A 24,577-nucleotide genomic window follows, 5' to 3' on the forward strand; every position below is an offset into this window, starting at 1 on the left:
GTGAAATATGTCTAGCTAACAAGCCTCTAACGAGACAGAAGGAGGGTGTGGGACATTGGCTGTATATGAGAGGCCAGTGAGTGCTTAACTATGGTGCTTGTTAATTTTCAAGGGGAAACCTAATTTCACAGGAGCCACATGGGATATTTGGCTTCAGAGCACAGAGGCTGTTGCCTATGCACTTAACTCTGGCACTGGAATTAGGTGCTCTTAAGTTTGCCACATGGCAAAGATACAAGCTGGCGACTAGTGGGTCCACCTAAAGAAGCATTTCAATAATTTAACATACGGTAGGATGTGTCGATAACTGGCTTACGCGGTGTATTTTTAAACTTTATCTTTCTTTTCTGTCTTTCCCGCTATCTCACACTTTCTCCCAGGTTTCTGTGGTCAACGCATTGGACATGCAGGTTGTTGTGTCCACTGTCCCACCCACTTTAGTGGAAGAGAAGAGGGAAGAGCTCATTAGGTAGGACACAGCTCACATTTCATTAAACATAAGTTAAAAAAAACTAATTTTAATGAAAAGAAGCGGTATGTATTACTAACAGTTTTTTTTTCCATGCAAGATCATGTGTAAGATGAAGTATTCCTTTCATCAAATGTCCTTTGCAATATTTTTTCTTTTAATCTCAGCTATGCAACCTATTATTAAAAAAAAAAAAAAAACCCTATTATTTTCTCATCTGAAATTATTTTCTTTAAAAGATTTCCCAGCTAAAACTGGCACAGAAAAGAAAATTCAGCTTGAGTTTTGTCTATTGCGACATAAGGCTCAAGGCCGAACTTTAATTTCCATTAAAAATGTAAGGACTAGAGTGATGTATATGAGTCAGCTGGTTGAACAATTAATAAAAGCAAATATGCATTAGTAAAGATGGATATTTCATAAAAACCTGTGTAGGGTTTTTTTGGGCAGCTTTTTTGTGTAAAGTAAACATTGACTGATCAATTAAGATCATGGATGGGCCAATTAGACAGATGAGTCTGTCCTCTAGAGTCGGTTCTCCCAGTTTAGATTAATTAATGATAGAGATTCATGAAGCATCTTTTTACCGCTCTTAGGGCACAGTGTTTAGCTTAATTAGTCAATCTGAAAGGCAAATGGGTGTTAATAGCTGTTTTTTAAGAGCTTACTGTGTCTTTCTCACAGAAGTGACACAGCTCTTTAGGCTGAAAAACAGAGACATTAGTTGTGTTACGCTCTTTACAGTGATGCCATTTGAGATTTTGCACAGCGCTGATGATGATCCAGGGCCATTTTACCTGAGTGCTCAAACTGTTTATCCACCTTGGCAAAGGCAGACGGCAAGGCTTTCCTTTATTGGCTGTAATTTGAGGTGTGGATTTTTCCCTTCCTGAAAAGGATTATCAGAGCCTTACTTTGCCAAGAGCCCAATGTGGAGAGACAAACTGCTGCCCAATGGGATAATCACTGCCAGATTGGAGTACTTAATCTTGGTGGCTGTCATATTGCTTTTGGGCATTAGAAATTGTTTGAACCTGGATTTTACCTTCTATAGTTCATCTTTCTCAGTTTTTTTTCTTTAAGTGTATAAAATGTTTTTGTATGTATTTGCACATATAGTATTTATACAATGTAAAGTATAGGATACAAAGTTTCATCTGTGTGTATCTCAGTATTCTGGAGCGCCACATCCAGGACCAGATTCCAGGTGCCAAGGTGATTGTAGAGGCTATCGGGCCACGTCGCCATGGTGATGGCTTTGAGTTAGAAGACTACTCTAAGTCGGACCTGATGGTATACGCCATTGACCCACTCACGAACAGGGCCATTTCACGTCAGGAGCTTTACAAGTGAGTGGGTGAATTGTGTTACAAGAAGTCCAGTCCACCATTTGGTTTAAATTGATGTCCTAATGTCTCCGCTGTGCTGCATGTTTTCCCTGCTGCCTCTTTTTACCCTCTGTTCAAGCAGTGAGTCAGCAAATATGTCTTTTTCAGACTCCTTTTAGCTTCCTCCTCTACAGCATCTCCACTTCACTGCCTCTATTTTCTTTAAAAGACTTTGATTATGCTGCTGGTGCACTGCAACTGAAATATGTCATAGGAAAGTGGAAGATACAAGGGAGAAAAGAAGCAATGAGGTCATGGAGGGACAAAGTGAGACTGGAGCAGGGAATATTTCAATCAGTCCATCCACCCATCATTGCAGTACCTCAAAGACTGTTCTGAGGGCTGGGAGATATGCCAGCAATACATTTTTATTCCTTTTATTTCCGGACATAAAGCTGAAGAGAGTGCCCACGGTCTGCCAGAGAGTGTGCTTAAACACCAAAGAGGCGCACAGCACCACAGTAGAAATAAGTACAAGATACTTTGTCATCCTATCAGAGGAAAGAAGGCCTTGGCCTTCTTTCCTGGCACCTCAGGAAAGTGTTTCACTCACTGTTTTGATGTTTCCCATCCCTTCTGTTGAACTGATCAGCAACAGATCTTAATAAACTTGACCAGCATATGAGAGCATGCCCATTCTGAGTTCCGGCTTCCACTCTTGATTAAATTGCATCCGTGTACTTTATGCTTAGCAGCCTGGAACCGTCCTCTGCAAAAACAGAGTTCAATAATTTGTAAGTTATTTAAACACAATATATAATTGAAAATAGTACCTTCATGCAATCCAGACTGCCCTAAATTCTGAAAGGGAAAATGTGGCTATGGACGCCCAGACTATTGGGCAATAGAAATATATTAAGCTAGAATGGGAAAACTTAATTGGTTTCCTCTGGTCACAAACACTATCCTGCACCGACTTTTAAAAGGCTGTCTATGGCATTAAATTCGAAATAATCATGCATTAAAAAAAGTAAGTTTTAAACATTTAACATGATGTTTTGGCACTATATTTAATTTAAAAAGTGGTATTCATTGTTTGCAAAGTATGATTTTATATTTTGCAAAGCATTTCTGCATTTCTTTAAGCAGCGTGGTAGTAAATTAATCTACAAACACCATTATGCCCTCCACTGTCAGGAGGAGCACCACATCATTTCACGTAAGGTGGCACATCCAATAAAATCTGATTTTTTTTTATTTTTTTTTTTACCTAAATTATTTCACATCTTTGTACTTCTAGCTTTTAAGACTTACAAGCTAATTTTAAAAGAGGTCTGCTACATCCTTGCTTTAATAAGATCTACTTCCTTAGATGCAGATACTGTCAGAAAAAGTAATTTAGATTAGGGGAGATGGGCTTTTTATGCATGCAGCGCATGTCTGACAATGTTGTGGGGTAATTGTATGTCATATAGCCAGATCACAGGAGGAGAGGGAGAAATACAACATTGTAAGTGGATCAGTGCATTATGTCGTATTCCACCTATTCCCACTTGTCACAGTCTAGAGTACAGATTGCCACAGATTCCAATTAATAACCTACATGTCTACTCACATACAGAAAAACCAAAGTGATGGTGGTTACATATGTATGTACGCTTGTCCTTTTGGAATGGTTTGTTTTGCATAGTAACATTGCATCCTCTCTAAATTAATTGCTTTGTATGCATGTATGTTTTTTTGAAAATATTGACGCATATACTGCCATTGGTTTATGCAGAAAAACAAGTGTAAATTGACACTTGTAGAAAGGTGTAAGTATTATAATTGCCTTTCATTTGCACTTAATGCTAATTATTATGATCAGTATGATTCATGTCTTGTGTTCAGTATTTACTCTCTCTATTTACACATTCTTTAGAAAATAGGTTCCTTTAGCTGTAAACTACCTACAGTGAGTAATTAGAGCTGTCCTCTGTAAGCAGGAGACTGCTGTGGCAAAACATAATGTGTAAAAGAGTATAAACTTGTTACAAAGCCTGTTAAGAAGTAAAACAGCTGCAGATTTAGATGATTCATCATCATGCTTCATGTTGAGGAACTCTAATATATTGCCTTTTGACACATTTTTAATAATATTTAATAAAAAACATTTATTATGTTCTCTTGACATTGACATTGATTACAAAGTAAGTGTCTTTTTTGTATGTGGAATACAGATTTCTTGATGGGAACGTGCTGGAAATCAATAAGGAGTTTCAGCCATACCTGGGTGAAGGTGGCCGCATTCTTGAGATTCGCTCCCCAGATATTGTAGCCAGTCTGAAAAAGGCTGCCCAGGCTGTCGGCTACACAGAGGGTGCCCTCCTGGCCCTGGCGATCATCATTATCCTTTGCTGCATCCCTGCCATTCTCATCGTCATGGTCACCTACAAACAGTCAGTATTCCTATAATAGTCACTGGGCTCTGTGATTGATTAATCATCTTTAACTGGATGTCAGCGAATAAATTTTAATTTAGCAGGTCATCGTCTTAGGAGATATTGCATGTCACTCTGGGTTTTATTGAAAGGTTTGCTCTGCACAGACGAATCAGATAGTTATTGTAGGAATGTAGCTTAATGTTAATATCGTGTTTCCTGTGGCTTGTAAGAGCAAAGCCAGCGAAACCGCAAACAGCATCACTGAAAAGTGTATTTAAGATAAAATAAGAGCACTTCTTGCGTTAGTTTTAGCTTTTTGTGTGTGCGTCTCTCGATCTCTCTCTCACTTCCAACTCTCTTCCTCGGTATCTCTCGCTCTCATCAGACATGCTGACTGCGCACTCTGCTGGGCTAATCTCCCTGCTCATGCTGTGTGAAAGCAGATTAATTAACACTCATTTGTGACAAACATCTACAGCCAATTGTGACCGTCACAGTGCGTCTTCATGCTACTTAATCATCTCTGCCCGACACACACAACAGACGGTGCCCTCTCTCCCTTAGACGCGTGCAGTGCAATCCTCAAAAAAATATGACGCTTTTTGCTTTGAAGCATCATTCAGACTGGTGTGATAATTGAACTCTCATTTGGCAAGAGCCAGGTTCTTATCTAAATGTTGGTATGCTGCAAGTGTACCGTAAACGGTAATATTTGGGAAATATTTATTCATGGCAGATGGGTAGAGCGGTTGTACTTATTCAAATGCACAGATCAGACACACAGCAGAAAACTATTGATGGTGACAGTAGACCTAACACACAAACTGTCGTAGCAGATGGTGCTTTGTTGGTGGCGACATTACTCTGGTAAAGTTAATTTTCTCAGTTGTGTTTGTCAACATAATTCATTGTTGTCTAAATTTGAATATATGATGAATATATTATTTAAGACATCAATTTGCACATTCACGTCGAGGACCTGAATGTAGTTGTGAATACGTAACGGCAATTTGAAGTATAAAAATGTTACTTACTTTGCGTTTAGATAAATACCTCAAAGCATCGAAATTGTGAGGTTGCACTCGTGCCAAATTATGTAATTATAGTTGTGTAATTTCATGTCTTTTTTTGTCCCCCATCTCTCTCTCTTCTTGTTTCATCTCCTTTGCTCTGCATCAAAAACGCTGTGATCAGGTTCAAAGAGTAAGTAATTTCTCATGTTTTACAAGTGGCTGCTCATTGCTCGATGTGTGTGTCTGTGTGGGTGTGACACTACTTTCTTTCATCTTCATTATTAGTTATTTAAAGTCGAGTTGAATATTGTGAAAATGTGATGAACAGAATGCTTGCCAGCTAATGCCAACCTTTTGAGGTGTCTCTAGCATTAAGGGCACAGAGCAAGGCTGATTCATCTTCTAGGTCACAGGCTGAATGTGCATTTTTGGCTGAAAAGTTTCTCTTAATGTGGAAAATTTGATTAGATTCAAAAGAAAAATTATAGTTACACTTGTCACTCTGCTGGATACAGTTGAGTTGGCACATTCATCATGTCTTTTGCTACACATACAGTATACTGCATTTGCATAATTTTTAGTCTGTATTTCAAAAGAAATAAGCTTGAATCATCTAGCACATAGCTGAAAACCATGAAAATGCTTTTCAAATCTTACTTGCACAACTGCAGCAGCATTGACTGTTTCCTTGCAAGCCAAAAGAAGCTGGTTATTATATTATTACTCTGCAGTTGACAAAACAAATCAGCCTAAAATGCAGTGTGAGACAAGTGCTGTTTTGATACATTTTAATAAAATTGTTTGACTAATATTAGTGAATAAATTAAATAAAAAAGAATACCACAGCTAATTGCTGCAAAATGGTTTTGGAGGGTTTTTTTTTATATAATTTAAAAGCTTGATGTTGCTAAAACTGAATTTTGCATCTAGAATATCTCTTCGTGTTCCTCTTTCTGGGGTGAGAATGACTTCTCAAAACACATGGGTAATTCATAGTAGAGACTTGATGCATAAGTCATGTGTCTGGTTTATTCTTAACCACATTAACACTTTGTGCAGGCGACAAGCGGAGTGTGCCAAAACTGCCAGGATTCAGATGGCTTTACCACCGGGAGGGAAAGCAGCTCCGGCAGCTGCTCCCACTGCTAACCTCTATGAAGAGTTGGGCGACAGCAGCATGTGAGTCAAGCTTGTCCTCTAAGTATTTTCCCATCCCACGCATTTCTTCTAGTCCCCATGATCAGATGCTGCTGCATCTGGCCTCGCAGGTTTCTCCCTGTGAGTGTTTGTTACGTTCCTTACTGATGTGAGTCAGCTGTGTAACAGGGAAAGGTGGCACCTCAGGCAAAAGAGGTGGTGGGACATGCCCACACAGGCACCTTCAGGAGGAGGCCCTGCTAGGGCCATAACAGTGTTTTATTCAAGCTCAGAAAAAAATATTACCTCTCTATCAATCCTCTTTTCTGAAATGGCCACTGGCTGCTCTGGATGTTGACCTCAGGAGTCTCCACACTGCTTGAGACACATTAATAGTTGCATCAAAGGATCTCTCTGCTTGTTGTCTCTGTAACTATGATCCACTTTTGATGTCTGCAAACTGCACCGTATGGTGCAGCACAGCAGGTGACTAGATTTTAGCGTATCTATGTGTTTCTAGTTGAGTGCCTATGCATTTTAGCAAGAACCTCTCTTAAGGTAAGAGTGTGTTTAGGTTAATAAAAAAGCACATGGTTTCCTAGAAATAGAAACAAATACAGAATAATGTCCAAGTTCAAGGATTGTCACGAGTTACCTTTAAAAATGTAACCTGCGGTAGCCTACATTAAGTGCTTCCCTAACTTTGGTCCAAAGTGTTTTGCCATCAGCACAATCGAATTTCAGCTTTAATATTAAATCCTGCCCTAAATGTGTGATGAAATGTTAATGTTTGCAGATTAAATGAGACTACATTTAAACTGCTGAGGTAATGGGCTTAGCAATTTTGATTTTCAGCTCGTTCAAGGAATACTGCTTCTAATGTCACTTTTGCATTTTAAAAAAAGAAAATGTAAACCTAACATTAAGCTACGAAGAGTGTCCACAATATGCCCACCGCAGTTTTTAAATGTAGGCAGAAACATTTGATTCTGTAGCATAAGTAGAATTTTTATGGGCATTATTGTATTGTAGCTAAGAATTGTGTACATGGGGCTTATTTCCCAGTTTTCACCAGGAAGAAGAAGAGTTTCTCTTAAAAACAATCGTATTGTTAAAATTATACATTTCCATCTGGGAAAAACAAAAGCTCTCAAAGTTATACTGTATGCACGCAGCATGGTGTCAAATGTAGACAGAAGTTAATCAGTCTGGTATTTGAGTTTAAAATGCAGAAACCTGCCGTACCCTCGTGTCGACGCTTCATCCGTGTTTTCATTTTCCATTAACACCTCTGACATTTCTCCTTTAGTCTTCTTACCATCTGTCTGTGTTTATATCTTCTCATTCGTTTTCAATTCCCTTGTCTCTCTGGATTCAGACTGCAGTAAGTAATGCCAAAATATGACAGAGGTCAATAAATATGAACAGTATTGTGTGTAAATTCTGCAAGAAAAATGTCCTTGTTGCCCTGCCTGCTTAGTTGTTTTTGTTGTTGTTTTTTTTAAACATATGCACATAATTAATATACTTAAATTCTGGAATTTAAGTGGCATAGTTTGTTTGGTAATTGATCTTGATGAAGGGTGGAAAGACCTAGTGGGTTTTCATGCACGTACTTCATTCTTGTGAGAAAAAAGAGAAGGCTTACTTTGTTTAGAGGTAGTGCATTTCATAAGATGTCTCCTCTCTTGCGTCCCATTAGACTGTTGTGTCCTTTTGTACTGTGCTGCTCTTAGTTTCACTGCTCTCTACATCTCTCTGTGCTGTGACCGATGGCACTAATGCATCCTGCATAGGTTCATGATGGCTACTGAGCTCATATTTCAGTGTAATAATTTCACAATTTCAATATTTGATTTGTAATTTCTTTAAGTTTGCAAAGTTTATTCAAATCATTGTTATTTTGATTTCTTAAGAACGCAGATGCGCTTTAGTTACTTTATACTGTGCAGATATTTAATCATCCAAAACCCAAAACAAATTTCTGAGTCACAGTACTACGAGAGACTGTCTGTCAAGATATTTTCACACAGTTGCTTTTGCTTCACCCTTTGTTTCTTTGCTTTATTCAGCTCAAACCTATCAGTCTTTATCTGTTTCAAGTCTTTTTCTTCTTCACCTCCATCTTTTGCCGGGGCAGGGCTAAAAACTCTGTCATTGAGGAGGCTGACCACCAGAGGATTCTTAGCACCTTTGCCTGTCGTGCCATTGCAGCCCGCAGCAACGGAGCACTCCGTGTCAACTTACCCAAGTCAGAGAGCAACGTGACCTTCCTCTCTGACCACAACCCACTCACCACCCACAACCCTGTCTATGATGATAACACTCCTCTCTGCAGTCCTGACGCACGTGGGGAGAGCCCATCTGAAAAGCGGTTCTCCTTTTCTCCTCCCCACACAGCAGGGTCAGGGTTCGTCTGGTCAATGCCTGGTCGCATTCATGGAGGACAGCATGGTTATGAGGTACCAAGGAGACAGGCTCTTATAGACCCAGCCAAATGGGAGCTGCAGATACTCCAGGCAGGCATGAGTGGCGAGCAAAGGCCAGCGAGTTCAGACATACTTCACGCGAGTGGCAGCACAGAGACCAAGTTGTCATTCCGTGAGCAGGCCAGCCAGTTTGGGCATCGGGGCTTCCAGGAGCAAACCCTCAAGCAAAATAGAGCACCCGCAGGCTCCCTCTCTTCCATCCTTGTCAGGGATAAAGACAGTGATGACATGCTGGAGCTGACCTCAGAGGCTCTGCTATCCATCATGGATTACCCCTACAGTCCAATGTCTGTGGGCAGAGATGTGCCCCCCAGCTTTAGCATTACCCGGGGAGATGAGCCACTCCCCCTGGCTAGCCAGAAATCAACTACGCCTATTCTCAAGACGTTTAGCTCTGGCATCTCCAAATATTTGACAGAGGAGCCATGCCATATCACTGTGGAGATCATACCTGACCCACCAGAAAATCCACCGCCTTCTCCTCCACTGCAGCAGCAGCCACGTCCACCTTCCCCGCCCACACCTCCTCCCTCGAGCCCTCCTCCTCCTCCTCCACCTCCACCTCCACTTTCCTCCCTTCATAAACCTGAATGTACTTTTCAGTCCTCTTCTCCTCCTCCTGTCAATAAACACATCACTCTTCCGCCCCCACCACCTCTGCCTCCCTCTCTATCACCTACTAGCAATCAGCCACGCCCAGTCGTTCAGTTTATCCCAACCTCTTTGCCGCCCGTGTCTTCCCTTCGCCCTGTTTCCGAACGAAAACACCCTCCTCCGCTTTCACCATCACAAGCTGACGGTGGGAGGAAGGAGCTTAAAGGGATCCTGAAAAACATCCAGAATCTAGCTGACATAGAAAGGTCTGTTGCCAACCTGTACAGCCAAGTAGACAAAAATTGTAAGATGCCCAAGTTTAGCACGAAACCACAAGTGACTGAGGAATCAGAGTGTACTAACAAACTGCAAAGCTGTGACACCAGTGAGGAGCAGAGCATGCCAAAAGCAAACAACTCCAGCTCTGAAGTCCAAATCAACTCAACAAGTATGAATTGTGCTGGAAATGCTGCAAGTAAACCGAATGTAGCAGCAGACATTCAGCAGACAAGCCAACTGAACTCAAACAGTCCAAACACTGCTGAGCTCAGTGAGCAGGTTACTTCTCAGTCCACTGTGTTCTGACTTTTCCTTTGTCTCCATATTCTCATTATGTTCATTTCTACATTTCCATGCCTGTTTTTTTTCCTGTTGTTTCTGCATTTTATGTTGTATACAGTTGGTATATGCTTTAGTCATGTCATTTATTTTCCAAGTTCTAGAGCCATCAGCCAAGGAATGTACTCAGATCCTTTCTTAGCAGTATAAAAAAAGAGGCTTGCATATTTAGTATGGGTTTGGCTTTTTTTTCTCACATTTTAATTATGTGAACTGGTATGAGGACTGTGATAGCATTAAGTATGCCCCTGAGTTCACGGATTAGTCGGTTCAGCATGTTATACATATGCACCATCTTAATCTTAACATTAACATTTCATAGCCAAAACTATTTTAATTAAATTATACTAAATAGCATTTTTTCAAGTCCCACAGCCCTGGGGTCTGTTTCTTCAACCACTGACTGGCTTCATATTGGGGATTTTGAATTTGTTCTTTTACTTCTTCTCTGAGATAAGAGCATGAAAATTTAGTATGCAATTGCTTCATCCAGAATCCAAATCAGGCAAGAAGAACAACATAATATTAGACCTTTTTTTTTTTTCTCTCAATATCTGTTTTCACCAATTTCCCAAAGGTATGTAAATCTATGGAATAAACTTCTCAGTTTTCAGTGAGGGTAATCCCATATTCAGAAAGTTGTTACTTGTAGGTGTATTTAAGTACATAACATGGTGACTGAAAATGAAATCTAACCTTAAGAGATGTGGGATTCTGTGAAATATGTACATAAAGAATTAAAATTATGTATACTGAAGCAAACGAAAAATACGGGATAATATAATATGACAAGCTGTACACAGTGTCTTTATTCAAACAAGTGAATGCCTGTACCAGCTACGTTTATTTGAAAGCCTCTTATGTTGGTTGAAGCTATAAAAAGATATACATCGGCTGATCCCAGGAGGCTCATGTTGAATTAAGAGAGCCAACCGCTGGGGGACCTGTCTATTCACATGTCCGCAAAGATCCTCTCAGCATGATAAAGTAGTCACTGTGATGTTCGTCTGCACTCTGGAAAAGGCTAATTAGAGAAGCAATCAATCGTTAACCAGGGCTGCTGCCTGTGGGACTGTCAACTACTGTTACTCTCTCCTTTCCTTTTCTATTCCTCTGACCTTCTGCCTGCCTGCATTTCTCTGTCTCTTAAAACACCCCTCTCCCTGCAGTTAGTTCTGATACTTTCCAATCCTTGGCCTCTTCTTGTTAATCTTTCCTTTTGGTCCTCTGGAGATTCTATTACCTTCTTTAGACTCATTGCAATGCAGCCTCTGCTCCCGTTCTCTTCTTTTTTTTTTCTTCTTCTTGTGTTCAGGTTTCTCACTTTCTCTCCGCTCTGTCTTTCTGCTATATACCCTTCATGTGTTTGTTTCACCTTCCATGCCCTAAGGCAAATGGTCTTAGCATACCTCAATTCCAGAGCAATGTAATGTTTGATTCATCACATGTTCCCCTGATGGGCTGATCGAAGGTCCTCTAATTCTGTATTCCATGTTCACTGCATGGGGTAATCTCTTTTGCAAAGAGGCTAGGTGATCACACGCTGTTTCTTTCAACCCAAAGAGCCGTCTTAATGGATTGTCTTCTTTATATTCTTTTTTTACAGTTGGTTTTATCAATATTGTTTTGTATTCCAGCTGACAGTTCAATGCAGTAATATCAAAAAAAATAAAGAAAGGAAAGCTAAACAGTCTATTTCTAGAGAATTATTCTCAGAAAAAGTTTTGATTGGGAATGCAAAAAAAAAAACCAGTCAAAGTCAAGAGTAACATACACATAACGTGCTATGTTTTTAGTAGAATTATCTAAGCTGCAACTGAGAAAATACAAACCAATCATTATACAGTATCCTATAGAAAACAGCGGGTGTGTACAAAAATTGCTGATTAGTAAGCAGCTTTATACCAGATTTATTGTTTGTTAAGAAAAGTTAAACATTTGGTGATTTGCAGCTGTCTTTCTGTGAGTTACATTAGAAAATAATCCTTCTATTCTGGTCCACATAATAGGTATTTAACTAAATCCTGTTATAAAGAAACAGCTCTGTCCAAAGGAAACAAACACACCCAAAAGCCACAATAAATTAGCTATAATATCAGGGTTACAGCTAAAACAAACAAGGTAGCATTTGATAAATAGATACAGTATGCATCAACCTCAATATCCTTGGCAGATTCAGATTAATACTAGATTTTGGCCGTTTTGATTTTTTTCTAAGAACTATAACTGGCAGCATTTGCAAACAAAAATCAGCTTTTTTCAATGCAAAATATAATTTTCACAATAAGAAAATAATAATAAGAAGAAATGATTCAACTTCACAATTTTCCTCAAGCATGAGTAGGTTGCAAGATCTTCTCTCCCCCTTAAAAAAACTGAAATTAAAGTGCTTTTCTACTAGACGTACTAATATTTAACTGAAAATGTGTTGCTGTACACCCACCTTTATTTGACATATGTTACCTTACTGGCAAAAGCAGGTACAGCAGATTTATGTAACAAAACAAATTTCATACACCTAGTAGACTTTCTATTATGTTTAGAAATTTACCAGCTAAGAGGAGATTGACTCTTTTATCTTATTGTCACCATGATTTTCCTCATAACTTCTTCGATCCTTCACTAATACCGAGGCTCTTACCGAGGCTGCTGGCTGTGAGCCCTGAATAGCTTTAGCTGTAGCCACTTTGTCTTTGTTAGCTTCTTTAAAATGTCCATGCTCAGCTGTGTGAGGCTATTTAGGTGTCTGATTAGGTTCGTTGTGACAAATGTTTTAGTGCACTAAAACCAAGTAAACCATCGAAGGATGACCATGGTCAACCTTCGATGGTTTACTTTGGGAAACCTGGTGTCTTCACTCTGTAGAAGTTTGTGCACACTCACAGCACAAATAGTTGTATTTGTCTGCATGTTGTGACGCATGAAATAGAGTGGCTTATAACGGACGTATATGAGACTGACCAGCCAGTAACCAGTTCTGCCTGTGAATGATGAAAATTGGCCATTTCCTGTCCTGGCTAGACAGTTAATGGATCGCTAGTAATATAGCATCCTGCTAATTTGTGAGCTTTGATAGATAGCTTTGTTATCTCTGCACAAAGATGGTGGTAATGTAATTATATTTCCCCGTTTCTTTTTGTTTTTCTGTTTGTTTGCTAAGATAAAAGGGTGCTCACTCCAGTTACATATCTAATTTTAAAAAATGTGGTAAAACAAGCTCCTCATCTTTATATTTTTCAACCTTTTCATGTTTATCTTTGCTTTACTAAATGTTGTTGTACCAGCAGGGTGATAAAGATCCTATTTTTAGTCTCCATGTAAATATCTGCACCGCCAGAGAGTAAAGCTACTTATTAACAGAGCCAACATCACCCTCCTGTTATAGATATGATACAAGGCTGTTCAATATTCCAGTCTTGCTGTAATTTTGAGTTCACTGCTCTTACCTCTTTTTCTATAACATTTCTTCATCACACATCTTCTGCCAACTCCTCTCTTGTGCAAACTTCCTATGGCTATTGTCCACTGGGCCATTTTTCTTCATGTTGCATGAAACAGCAGTAGCCAGCAGCCAAGCCAACAGGTCATCCATCAGATCCCAGTCCCATCGTCCACTCTGCCTGGGAGGTGTGGCATATGGCTCTGCCCTGTCCCCTGGTCCTTGCCCATAATAACAGATTACAACTCTCCAGAGGAATCTCACATCATTGCTTGGCCATATATCTGAGTGTGTGAGAGTCATCATCATTTATGGGCCCAGACAGGTTACAGTTGTACGCCCGTGAAGCTGGAGCTTTCAGCCGAGCTGCTCCATTACTTGCCGTTTCATTCACTCGTACTGAAGGCAATGCAGACGCACTTTTACCCTCAGGAGGAGTTCGGAGTTGTTTTTCATGTGGTTAATATAGTGACATTTCTAAGATTTCCCCAATTCATTAGAAAATAAATCCATTACTTTCTGTAGGCATATTATGACGTGATAACCAAAGAGATTTTTATTAAAATTCTTTGAGTCAGAAATTCTGCCCTTTATCACAATGTCCTTTTCATATCTGCTGGTAGATTCATTAGATATGACTTTATAAACACTGACTTTCAAATTTTCCCAGCCCTTTCCATATTTGCATTTATTGTATTTTTTTATTGTTCCTGTTTGGATGAGATAACAGAGGGAGAGAAAAAAAAACGGCCCACACCAGCGTGATAACATTGCAGCCTAAGGCACCCTTTTTTAAAACAGAACAATATCTGCAACGCTGTAATTTAACACTTGAAAATGCAGAGTAAGTAAAGCTGTTATTTCTTCTCTGGTCAGCAGAACGTAGGCACACTAGACTTAACATTTAATTTATCTATAAGCACTTGAAATGTTGTTGTCAGTCCATATTCATTATTTATCTTATTTTCTCCTTTCTGTGACACGCAGGAGGCGAGGGTACGGCCGACAGGTAAGGATTCCCATCGTGATGTGTTTACACCTTATTGTTGTGCTCAGACATTTTGACACTAGAGGAAGCATGAGGAAGCTTATATCCCATTATTCTTATCTGCGATTCACTTTATGGAAAACAGTGAATGAGATTAAGATGAGATCGCGGTGATAGAAGTTCTAACACTGACATTACAGTTTAGGTTTGATTTTTGAGAGTCTTTTGTATTCTCCAATGTTCCAATGTCAAATAGCAGATAAGCAGTTGGATGAGTTTTTCTCCTCTGGTGGAAAAATAACTAATCAGGAACCAAACAGTGTGACTCTTTTTGTCAGTTTGACATTAAAGTCTTTTTTTCTTTCAAATAATCTTTTAAATCATCTGAACTGTCAGTGTCAGATAAGCACAGGATGTTTTCTTTCTTCCTTCCTTTTTATTGGGCACAGTTTCTTTCATCTCCATTGCTTGGCTGGGATCTTCACTCTCCTTCCTTGCTTTGTTTCCATCAATAATTTATCAATCTTTTCACCTTCCTTCTCTGTAGATGTTTCAGTGAGTCCAGCTTTGTCTGGCTTTAAATCTGAAGTAGATTGAGGTCTGTCGCATGTTTGTTTCTCTGCTGCCTGTCCCTTCCTTTACCTTATCCTTCTTCTCTACTAACTTCTGGCAGCAACAGCAACTGCTGAGGCCATCTCTTCTGAGACCTGAGGTAGAAACACACCTGCTTTTCTAAATTTAAAGTAATCGTGGTCATTCTGCTGTGCATGCCCCCCACCCTTTGTGCTGCTGCTGCTCATCTTCTGATGTCTTATTGTGAGGAGTGCTGAGTAACTTCTCTCTCTGCCCCTCTGAAATGCAGGAACTCTCCATGGAGTCAGGTATCGACCCAGGCCAGGACTACTACACGCAGGACTACTATAATTATGACCAGGGGTGAGCATGCAGCCGACTGACTGTTTTATCTCTAATCAGTTGTACTCTAATCCATGAACTCTCCCTTGGTTCATTTAAAAAAATAAAAAATTCTTAAGTTACATCATTAGGACCTCTTCATCCTGACCTTGCCTTCTAGCTCTCTTTGAGAGCCGAGATCCTTGGAGAATTATGAGATTTTCAAAGAAGCTCAGAATAAAATGATGCACATAACTTAAGCTGCCCCTTCAGTATTACATACCATCCAAGCATTTGCCCTCTTTACTCCTGCCAAAATGAGATCAGTTATGCTCCCTTCAGTCAGGCACCTGAGAGTCTGAATGTTCTTCCCATAGCTTAATGGATAAAGGCTGTTTTGGCTGCCCGGTTACTTTGCCCATATGGTCTAAAAAGGAAAAACATGGAACTCAAAGCTGTAACAGCTGCTGAGAAATTGTTATTCATTAAACGCTCCTGCTCTGTTGCAGGTGACTTGCGCTGCTGTGGGGAATTATGCTGCAACTTTTATCAAAACGGGAAGAAGCTTTTATATCTTCCAGCCTTAAATCGCTGAACGAAAATCTAACAAACTAGGGGGAAAAAACTGTGCGTAGTGAAATCAAGTGTTCTAATTGCCTCTGTAGTTTCTCACCAGCCAGCTTAATTATTGTCTGAATCACACCTTCATTTCTAACAAGCTGAACTTATATTTTAATGACATGTCACTTTTTTTTTTGTAAAAGCTGCCACTGCCAGTGAGTGTACCATCACTATGTGAAGACTTTGATCTGCTCCTATTTGAGATGAGGGGCAAACTTTACTAGCAGTTAAGCTTTTAATGCTGCAGTCACCAGACTGCGCGGGCCTTACAGCAGACATGAAGTGTAGCCACCTCTCTAATTTAGTATTTTAAAGTAAATATTAACTCACATCCTAGGTGAGGCATTACACCACCGCATTAACGCGTACAGCTTCATATTATATAGTAAAGCAAAATTTGATTTATATATTTAAAAGTTTGCGGCTACCATACGATGTTATGTAATTTGACCGTTAACACTTTTTTTCTTCTCTCTTGCGTTTCTTTGTTAGCATTCTGCATACATAGTGTGTGGTCTTTAAACAAGCTAATTAAATTCACGTGCTTTTAATGGGCTTTTAGTTATTGCTTGTTACAGTTTCCATTTCTACATGTGGTTGCATTCTTGTAATTCAATAGAGGATTTTGACAAACACAGGCAAATATACTGAAATATTTGTTTTGTCTTTTCTTTTGGAGGAACACTCTTTTAGCCTTTTAGCCTGCATGCTTTCCCCCTCTTGTTTGCTTTCTCACTAAATTGAAAAGTAATTTCAAAAAGTGCAGTAAATCACCACAGCAATTACTGTCTGTCTGACCAAAGACGTTCTCAGTTATATTAACAACAACCAAAAGCAGTAATTAATGGGATCAGCCTGATATAATTGAGGGCAATTTAGAGAAAGGACTTGAAAAATAATAATGGAAAGAATTCCAGACAGCAAAACTAAGCCCCTTTATTAGCTACTGAGCAAATCACACTGTACTGTAAATACAATGCAGGTTTTAAAACACTGATATGGGGTAAATAACCTTCTAGCTTGCTTGATTCTTTGTGAGTATATTGATATTGCTATAATTCCTGTTCCCATAGGAGATTGATAATCTTCCTTTTCAATGCAGAATATTTACTATCACTAATAATAACAGGTCCCTTACATGATACAGTGGGTCTTTGATATTAAAGTAATAAATCTGGTTGAGATTTATTTTTTTAATATTGCAGTGTGTCAACTTTGGTGTTTTCAACTAATCATCAGCCTAAACTAATTCGAATCCCTTTTCTGTGAACAACTATAGGTACGACTTTCCTCAGTACGGCAGTCGGCGGAGGCTGATATCACCCATGTATGATGAATATGGAGAGGTTATTGTGGAGGATGATGGGTATTACTACAGTCCACATGGCCCTGAGGTATTACCCTTGCTTGAATGTGAATTTCAGACTTTCACTGATTATCTTGAGTATTATCTCAAATATTTGTTTTAATAAGTTGTGTGTTCAAGGTATTACTGAACAGTAATGTGTGTGAAACCTATGCAGCACGATGGCTTTATATTCACAAATTCATGGTTGCTAAATGAAATGTGATTATCTTAGGGCCGGGGCAGAGGCAGGGGCCGTGGTGGCATGCGAGGTAGAGGTCCGCAGAAGAGAGTTGCGTTTAGGGATTTGCCACCAGAGGATGAAATTGAACAAGCTGAGCCAGCAGAGGAGGGTGAGCCTTCTAAGGCTGCCAAGAAACTGAAGTCTGTCATGAAACTCAGCAAACTTCTGGCTGCCAGCAAGGGAGGAGAGCAGCCATCTGATGCCAGTGCTTCTGGCACATCTCCATGGAAAAAAGCCAGGATGTTCAAGATGTTTGGCGCTGGGAAGACGGACAAGGATTATGCCAAACTGATGTCTGCTCGCCGTATTGACAGCCAGGAAAGTCTAGCTGATGGACCAGCAGTTATGGGACCAATAGACAGCAAGTCTGATGCCCGTAGCAAGCTTGGGAAAGTCTTGAGGAAAATCAACTTGGGCACAAAGTTGCAGGTCCGAAGAAAGTCACAGAGTAGTGTGAGTCGTGGCTCAGCCACTGGCAGTGAACTAGATGAGGAAGCCTCACAAGCAGCTAGTGAGGATGAAAGAAAGTCTAAAGTGTCCATTAGTGTGACAGAAAGTGAGCCAGAAGCAGGTGCTAGTGGAAGCAGTAAAGAGAAGGGCTCTGACGATGAAACCTCAGAGAAAAGCAGTGTTGACAGAGATTATCTCAGAGTTGATTTAGACCGGGATGATGCCAATGAAAGCACCGTGGACTCAGAGGAAGAGCCTGATGAAGAGCCAGGAGATTCCGATGAGGAAAGCAAGTCCAAGTCTGAAGGAGAAGAGACGGATAAGGAATCTGCCAGTGAGAAAGAATCTGAGTCAGAGAAGGAGTCAGACTCAGAGAAGTCATCAGCTACAGAAAAAGAGTCAGAAACCGAGAAAGAGTCAGAAACCGAGAAAGAGTCAGAAACCGAGAAAGAGTCACAGTCTGAGGAAGAAACAGAATCACGAACAGGCTCAGCAACAGAGGGGGGAACAAGCACAGAAAAGGATTCAGAAACAGAGAAAGACTCTGAAGACGAGTCTGAGGAAGCTTCAGGCAGCACTAGAGAAAGTGGCTCTTCTGTTCGTTCTTCCACGAGATCCTCTGCGACTGAAGCCAGCAAGGGGAGTGGTGCTTCTGGAAAGAGTGTCAGTGGGAGTTCCAGTGTCAGTGGTAGCAGAAGTGAAAGTACAAGTGAGAGTGGCAGTGGTAGCGGTGGTACTGCTGCATCTTTATCTGGCTCAAGTGTTAGATCATCAGCAGTAACCTCAGAGAAGTCCAGCGGGGACCTCAGTGAAGCCGAGTCGGGGACAGGGACAGCCAGTGAGCCAGAATCAGGTTCAGGAAGTGAAGGCTCATTATCTCGGTCCAGCCAGAGAAAAACGTCTGGTTCAGACGTGAGTTCTTTGGGCAGCATGAGCTCAGCTGGTTCCAAGTCAACTAGTGGCAGCCGAAGTTCCCGAAAGTCTATTGTGAGCCGTGGATCTGAGGACACAATCACAGAGGAAAGTGAAGAGGAGGATGAGGAAGACTCTGAGGCTGATGACGAGAGCAAAGAGTCCACCAGCGAACTCAGTGATGCAGGATCATCTAGGAGATCCAGTGTGGCATCCGGAGACCCTGGGCCTTCTACGTCCTACACTGGTCCTCCTGCCCGCTCTGAGATCAGAAGCATTGGTGACACCTCGGAAGAGACATATGGAGGACTGTCTCCTATCACAGAGGTGGACGAGGATGCCATCTCCTCTGACAGATCCTCAGTCAGGGACTCTGGATCAGGGACCCGCAGTGCATCAAAGAGCTCAGAAGAAACTGAAGAAACATCCGATGCTGATTCAGATTCTGAGGGAAAGTCAACTGCCTTCTAGAGAGATATATTGTCCACTGTGAAGTAAGAGTGAATAAAATCAATTACCCTTGCATGGGAGTGAAGAAATATTGCTTGCCTCTAGAGAGTTCACATTCACTTTTTCCTCATTCCCCCTTAGCAAGAAAGGACCTGATTTTCCTGCTGCAATATTGGAATCTCTCTTTCTCACATCTTTGGCTTTCTGTTCTCTTTGATGTTTTCATGCCGTGTTTCTAGAGTGGAAATTTGCATGTCAAAACACTAACTTATTGCTCAGTGTGTTTTTTGGGAGGTTGTGTTTCTTGTGATGTTCAGATTATTACTGTGTGGTTGTCGTTTTCTATGGAAACACGAGACTTCTCACTAAAATGCAAGTCTAGCACAGAGCAGAAACTTTAAAAAATGATAAAACAGGTTTTTAGCCAGGTTCTGATTTAAACAGTTACTGCAAATTCTTTTCAAAACAGCTTTTTTTTCCCATTTTTTTTTAATTATACAGTACTTGTTTCTGTGTGTGGGTTTTTTAAAAATTATTTTTCACTTACTGCACCCTCTTAAAAAAAGTAAATATAATAACAATAACCCTCCACTTTCTCCTCAGCCTGGGAGAAAGAAGCGGATTAAGTTGATTGTAGATCGGGAAAACGAGACCAGCTCCACTGCAGAGGACAGCAGCACAGAGACGCAACGGAACAGACTCCCAAACAGCCACAGCAACATAAACGGGAATATCTACCTCGCACAGAATGGCACTATTGTGCGAACTAGGCGACCGCCTCATCTAAACAACCTAAAGATGGGTTCTCCATGTCGGCTGGGTAAGCATTTTAAAAAACTAGAAAAGCTGGGCATAACACATGAAGAACCGCCTCCGGTTATTAGTGCTGAGGACATGGGAAACGAAGCAGAAAATGAAAGAGGTACGAGTGTTCCCTCCAACATGGACATCAACCTCAACACTCGGTCCTCTTGTAGTTCCCTGGGTTCCACCATTAAAGAGCTTAAAAGTTTTGGGTCCAAAACCAATATTGCTAAAGCCACAATTGACAGAAACAGCAGTGGCCCGTGTGTCACTGAGCAGCAAGAGACTTCAGTTGACAACCACAAGAACAGTAGGGAGACACTGGAGTCCCACAGTGACCACACATTATCAGATGAGGAGGAATTGTGGATGGGACCTTGGAACAACCTGCACATACCAATGACAAAACTCTGACTGGCCATGCTGAAAAATTGATCCCCCTTTTTTGGTTGTTTTCCATTCTCTATCAAGTGTTTTTTTTTCTTGGTCATAAAAATGTGTGCCTAAGCTGGATAAGCTCCAATCACAGATGGGTGATTGCCCTTATAGTCACATTTTATTTAGTCCTAATATGTTAAAGCTTATTGTAACAAGCTTTTATCACCAACAGGGCCGTTACAGGTGGGAACATTGAGCTGAAAGGCAATGAGTGCCTCAAAGAAATATGAAATTATATGTGATTGAGTGCTTGAGTGTACTTTTAATTTTATTCAGCACAGAAGATGGACTTATTTTATGGAGTGAATCCTTTTTTTTTGCATCGGTTTATCTTTTTTTTCTGAAACAATTCAGAGATTGTCCATTACACTATGCTGTTAAAGGTACTTTAAAGAAATATGAAGAAATGGTGGTAATGTAGTCTGTGATGTGGGAAAAGAAAGTTATTTTGCTAATGGGGTTGTACTTGCGAATAATTCAAATTGTTACTGATTATTTTATGTTGTGATCACTCGGTGATGTTTTTGAGAATTTATGAAAAATATATGAAATTATTTTTGTCTATTTTCTATCTAACAGATATGAAGAGTCTAACATACGACATTAAAGACATAATAGCCACATGGCTGTCATTGCTGTATTTCAACAGTGGAATATGACGGTGTGATCATAGTGTTTTTATATGGACATTTGTACCTACAGAATGTGATATTTTCAGTCCCTTTACATGATGCAGGTTCAGTCTGATCATGTCATGACAGTGGAAGGAAAACCAAAAACATGTATCACATTCAACAATAAAGCTCTGCCTATTTTATTGTTTTGTGAAGCATAATTTCTGGCATTTATCGTTTCTGCCACTTTGCCCTATGCTCAACATGAAGGTTTTTTAGCAACAAGGATTATGTTAATAGCAGCTGAGTCTTATTCAAACATGAAACTACATCATTGCATGCCTTTATGATACTGTTTGAGGTTATAAAGACAGCCTTCAATTGTATAATGAGGAAGAAAGTAGCAGAACTCTGCAGTAATCTCAAAACAATATAGCATCTGCAGAAAGAGGGCTTTCAGAATGATGCTTTCTCTGTCGAGTGGGCTTTCACTTTAAAGGAGAGCAATGACAGGTCACCAAACATGGGGTTGTGGATAGCTACTGTATTTCTGAAAAGCTGTGGGAAGTATGACTGGAACTGCAAGAAACTGACAGCACTGAGCCTACTTTCTCAACTATCAGCACAACCTGCTTAGAGAACAAAAAAAGGCAAAATGAAAATTGTAAATGGAAATCTTAATAACATCCTTGGTTTGATTCTTGGTTTATCATAGCGTTGCACATCTACCACATCCAGAATAGCATTAACAATAAGTGTTTTGCACTCATTCACACCACGAGAATGTCAGTCAAATTCTTTACATCGGCTCATGTTCAGAAAGAGCAGCAGCTGAATGCGAGTGAAACGGCTTGAAAAGATGCTCCATAAATAGGTCAGGAGGAAACCTTGTTCCTACAACAACAAGCCCGGTGTATTTAAGGATCCAAAATGATCTCTGCACTGGAAAAAGAGAAAAAAAATGCATACATAGAAGCAAGACCAACCCAAAAGCATAAAGATGAGGTTGTTTAATTTTCACGTGTATGTTGTGTTTACTGTGTCTCAACAGCCACCTGGTTTCTTTGCTAGTCCACTCTGCATGCACATTCACAGGAACCTTCACAGCTGACAGGAGAACAGCACTCCTGTCAGCTCAGTGCACAGTGCTGCTCTTGGGTACAATATTATGCACTGTTTTTTGCCAATTCTTGTATAAAATTTTATTCTATGTGTATACCGTACTAATATGAAACAGGAGCATTCCTAACAAGAATGCAAATTAATTTTCTTTGGATATGAGGGGGGCACAGATGCATTTCATCTTAACAAGAAAAGGAAAAAAAAAAGGACATAAGAGGACTTCACCGATCACCTTTTGTGAAATTCTCCTAATGAATTGGATTAAAGCTGGCCCAATGAATAATGGAAGCATTTCTACTAAGCGTTTCCGTTTGTCACAGGATTATGTCCAAAACCTTTTTTTGCTTCACTCCTCACCCTGATCATTTCACTTAGTAGATTAAATTACAGCATTAAGAATAGACAATTCTCTTTAAAAGAAGGTTAAGCTTGAGCATACCCGCAATTCAGTCTCAAATGGGATTTACTTGCCATTTATATTTATTATTTAAAGTACAAAAATGTGTAAAGGTTTGAAAAAATGGCAGACATTTGTAGCATTTGCAAAAAAAAAAAAGGGGGGGGGGGAAAGCAATGATTCATGCTAGTTTGCCACCATGATTATTACTGAAGTTTCTCATCAGTGAGCTGATAGATTAATCAATTGGAAGGTTTTGTAAATTAACGGCAAAAAGAGGATGAGTCTTTGTGACTCTGGTAATCATGCCGCCATAACTGCTGCTGATTTCTTGCACAACCGTATCTAGGGACCGTTTAAAAGAATTGTCTGAAAATGAGAAAATATTCAATAAGTAGCAAGCTAGTTTCTCTTGAGCAGCTCAAAAGACAAATGCAAAATACATTAAACCTTGAAGCAGATGGGCTGCAACAACGGAGGACTACACTGGGTGCCACTCCTGTCAGCCATGAACAGGAAACTGAGGCTATAATTCACACCAGCTCACTAGACAACAGAATATTGGAAAAATGTTGCCTGATCATTGATCCACCTTTCCTTGTATCAAAAGATCAGGACGTACCATATAGCAACGCTCTTTGAGATCATCCCAAACTTTGAGTTGCCGGGAGAGTCGCATCATAGATGTGCATCTAGTGTTTTTTTATGTGTAATGTCTTTGTTGATATTGGTAAATAGACTGTAGTCAGCAGGATTTACAAAGGGGTTATATATAAAATTACAAATAAATTACATGTTTTGCTAGTATCTTTATGACTCTGTAATACAGTACCAACACTATAACCAACCAGACTTTAAAAACCTCTATAGAACTGTTATGTTATATTTATTCCAATTTCTCCTACCCTCTTGACAAAATCCCTCTTAAAGAAGACATTTTTAATGTCACTGATACTCTTTAACTGGATAAATATTGGATATATAAAACAGCTTCTACCTTGTGACAGGAATATTGTTTGCTGCTGTAGATGGCTTGATATCATCCATGATGGATACATTTGGCATATGTTTCACATATTACAGGCCAATAAATCGTGAATCTTAATGTTATTGTGGCGATTGTGGTTCAAGAGTTGGGAGTTTGCCTTGTAATTGGAAGGTTGCCGGTTCGAGCCCCGGCTTGGACAGTCTCAGTCGTTGTGTCCTTGGGCGAGACACTTCACCCGTTGCCTACTGGTGGTGGTCAGAGGACCCGGTGGCGCCAGTGTCTGGCAGCCTCGCCTCTGTCAGTGCGCCCCAGGGTGGCTGTGGCTACAATGTAGCTTACCATCACCAGTGTGTGAATGTGTGTGTGAATGGGTGGATGACTGGATGTGTAAAGCGCTTTGGGGTCCTTAGGGACTAGTAAAGCGCTATATAAATACAGGCCATATTTAATCGCTTTTTGACAGACAATCGGTTCCTGACACAACAGGTGTTAATAAACCATCTGGTGAGTGTACCTGCGGCAGGTTTAACTTAAACCATCATGCCTGTAGGCTTTCAGTCTTGTTTTAATTCATGTTCTTGTAACCTTTCGTGAACACTTAAGGTTGCAGTACTACAATGCACAATTTTACTATAATTTACAATTTCCTAAATGTTTATTTCTGTAAATGTTACTGCCTTCTCAGTAAACCAGATATGTAGAAATTCAGTTACAGAAAGGATCACAGAAGTTGTAAGCAGTATTTCTATAGACCTGCATCGTATAATCTTAACCTCAGGGTTCATTTAAATGTATTTATA

General features: G+C 40.0%; 1 protein-coding gene across 2 annotated transcripts in view; it reads left to right on the top strand.

Annotated features, from left to right (window-relative positions):
• Positions 1-24,004, top strand: part of LOC120714798 (protocadherin-15-like) — a 224,120-nt gene extending 200,116 nt beyond the window's left edge. Inside the window, exons 29-39 of one of the 2 annotated variants that reach the window (XM_040001273.1) lie at positions 381-469; positions 1,642-1,818; positions 4,017-4,235; positions 5,415-5,423; positions 6,293-6,412; positions 14,498-14,519; positions 15,172-15,210; positions 15,361-15,434; positions 17,293-17,407; positions 17,594-19,458; positions 20,018-20,124. In XM_040001273.1, coding sequence (XP_039857207.1) covers positions 381-469; positions 1,642-1,818; positions 4,017-4,235; positions 5,415-5,423; positions 6,293-6,412; positions 14,498-14,519; positions 15,172-15,210; positions 15,361-15,434; positions 17,293-17,407; positions 17,594-19,435 — 2,706 coding nt within the window. In that variant the 3' untranslated portion in view covers positions 19,436-19,458; positions 20,018-20,124. Of the gene's footprint in view, positions 1-380; positions 470-1,641; positions 1,819-4,016; positions 4,236-5,414; positions 5,424-6,292; positions 6,413-14,497; positions 14,520-15,171; positions 15,211-15,360; positions 15,435-17,292; positions 17,408-17,593; positions 19,459-20,017 lie in introns of both variants that reach the window. The other variant, XM_040001274.1, reaches the window with a different exon arrangement.
• The last annotated feature ends 573 nt before the right edge of the window (positions 24,005-24,577 follow it).

Source organism: Simochromis diagramma, unplaced genomic scaffold (assembly GCF_900408965.1).
Source record: "Simochromis diagramma unplaced genomic scaffold, fSimDia1.1 OVJJ01000421.1, whole genome shotgun sequence".
NCBI lineage: Eukaryota > Metazoa > Chordata > Actinopteri > Cichliformes > Cichlidae > Simochromis > Simochromis diagramma.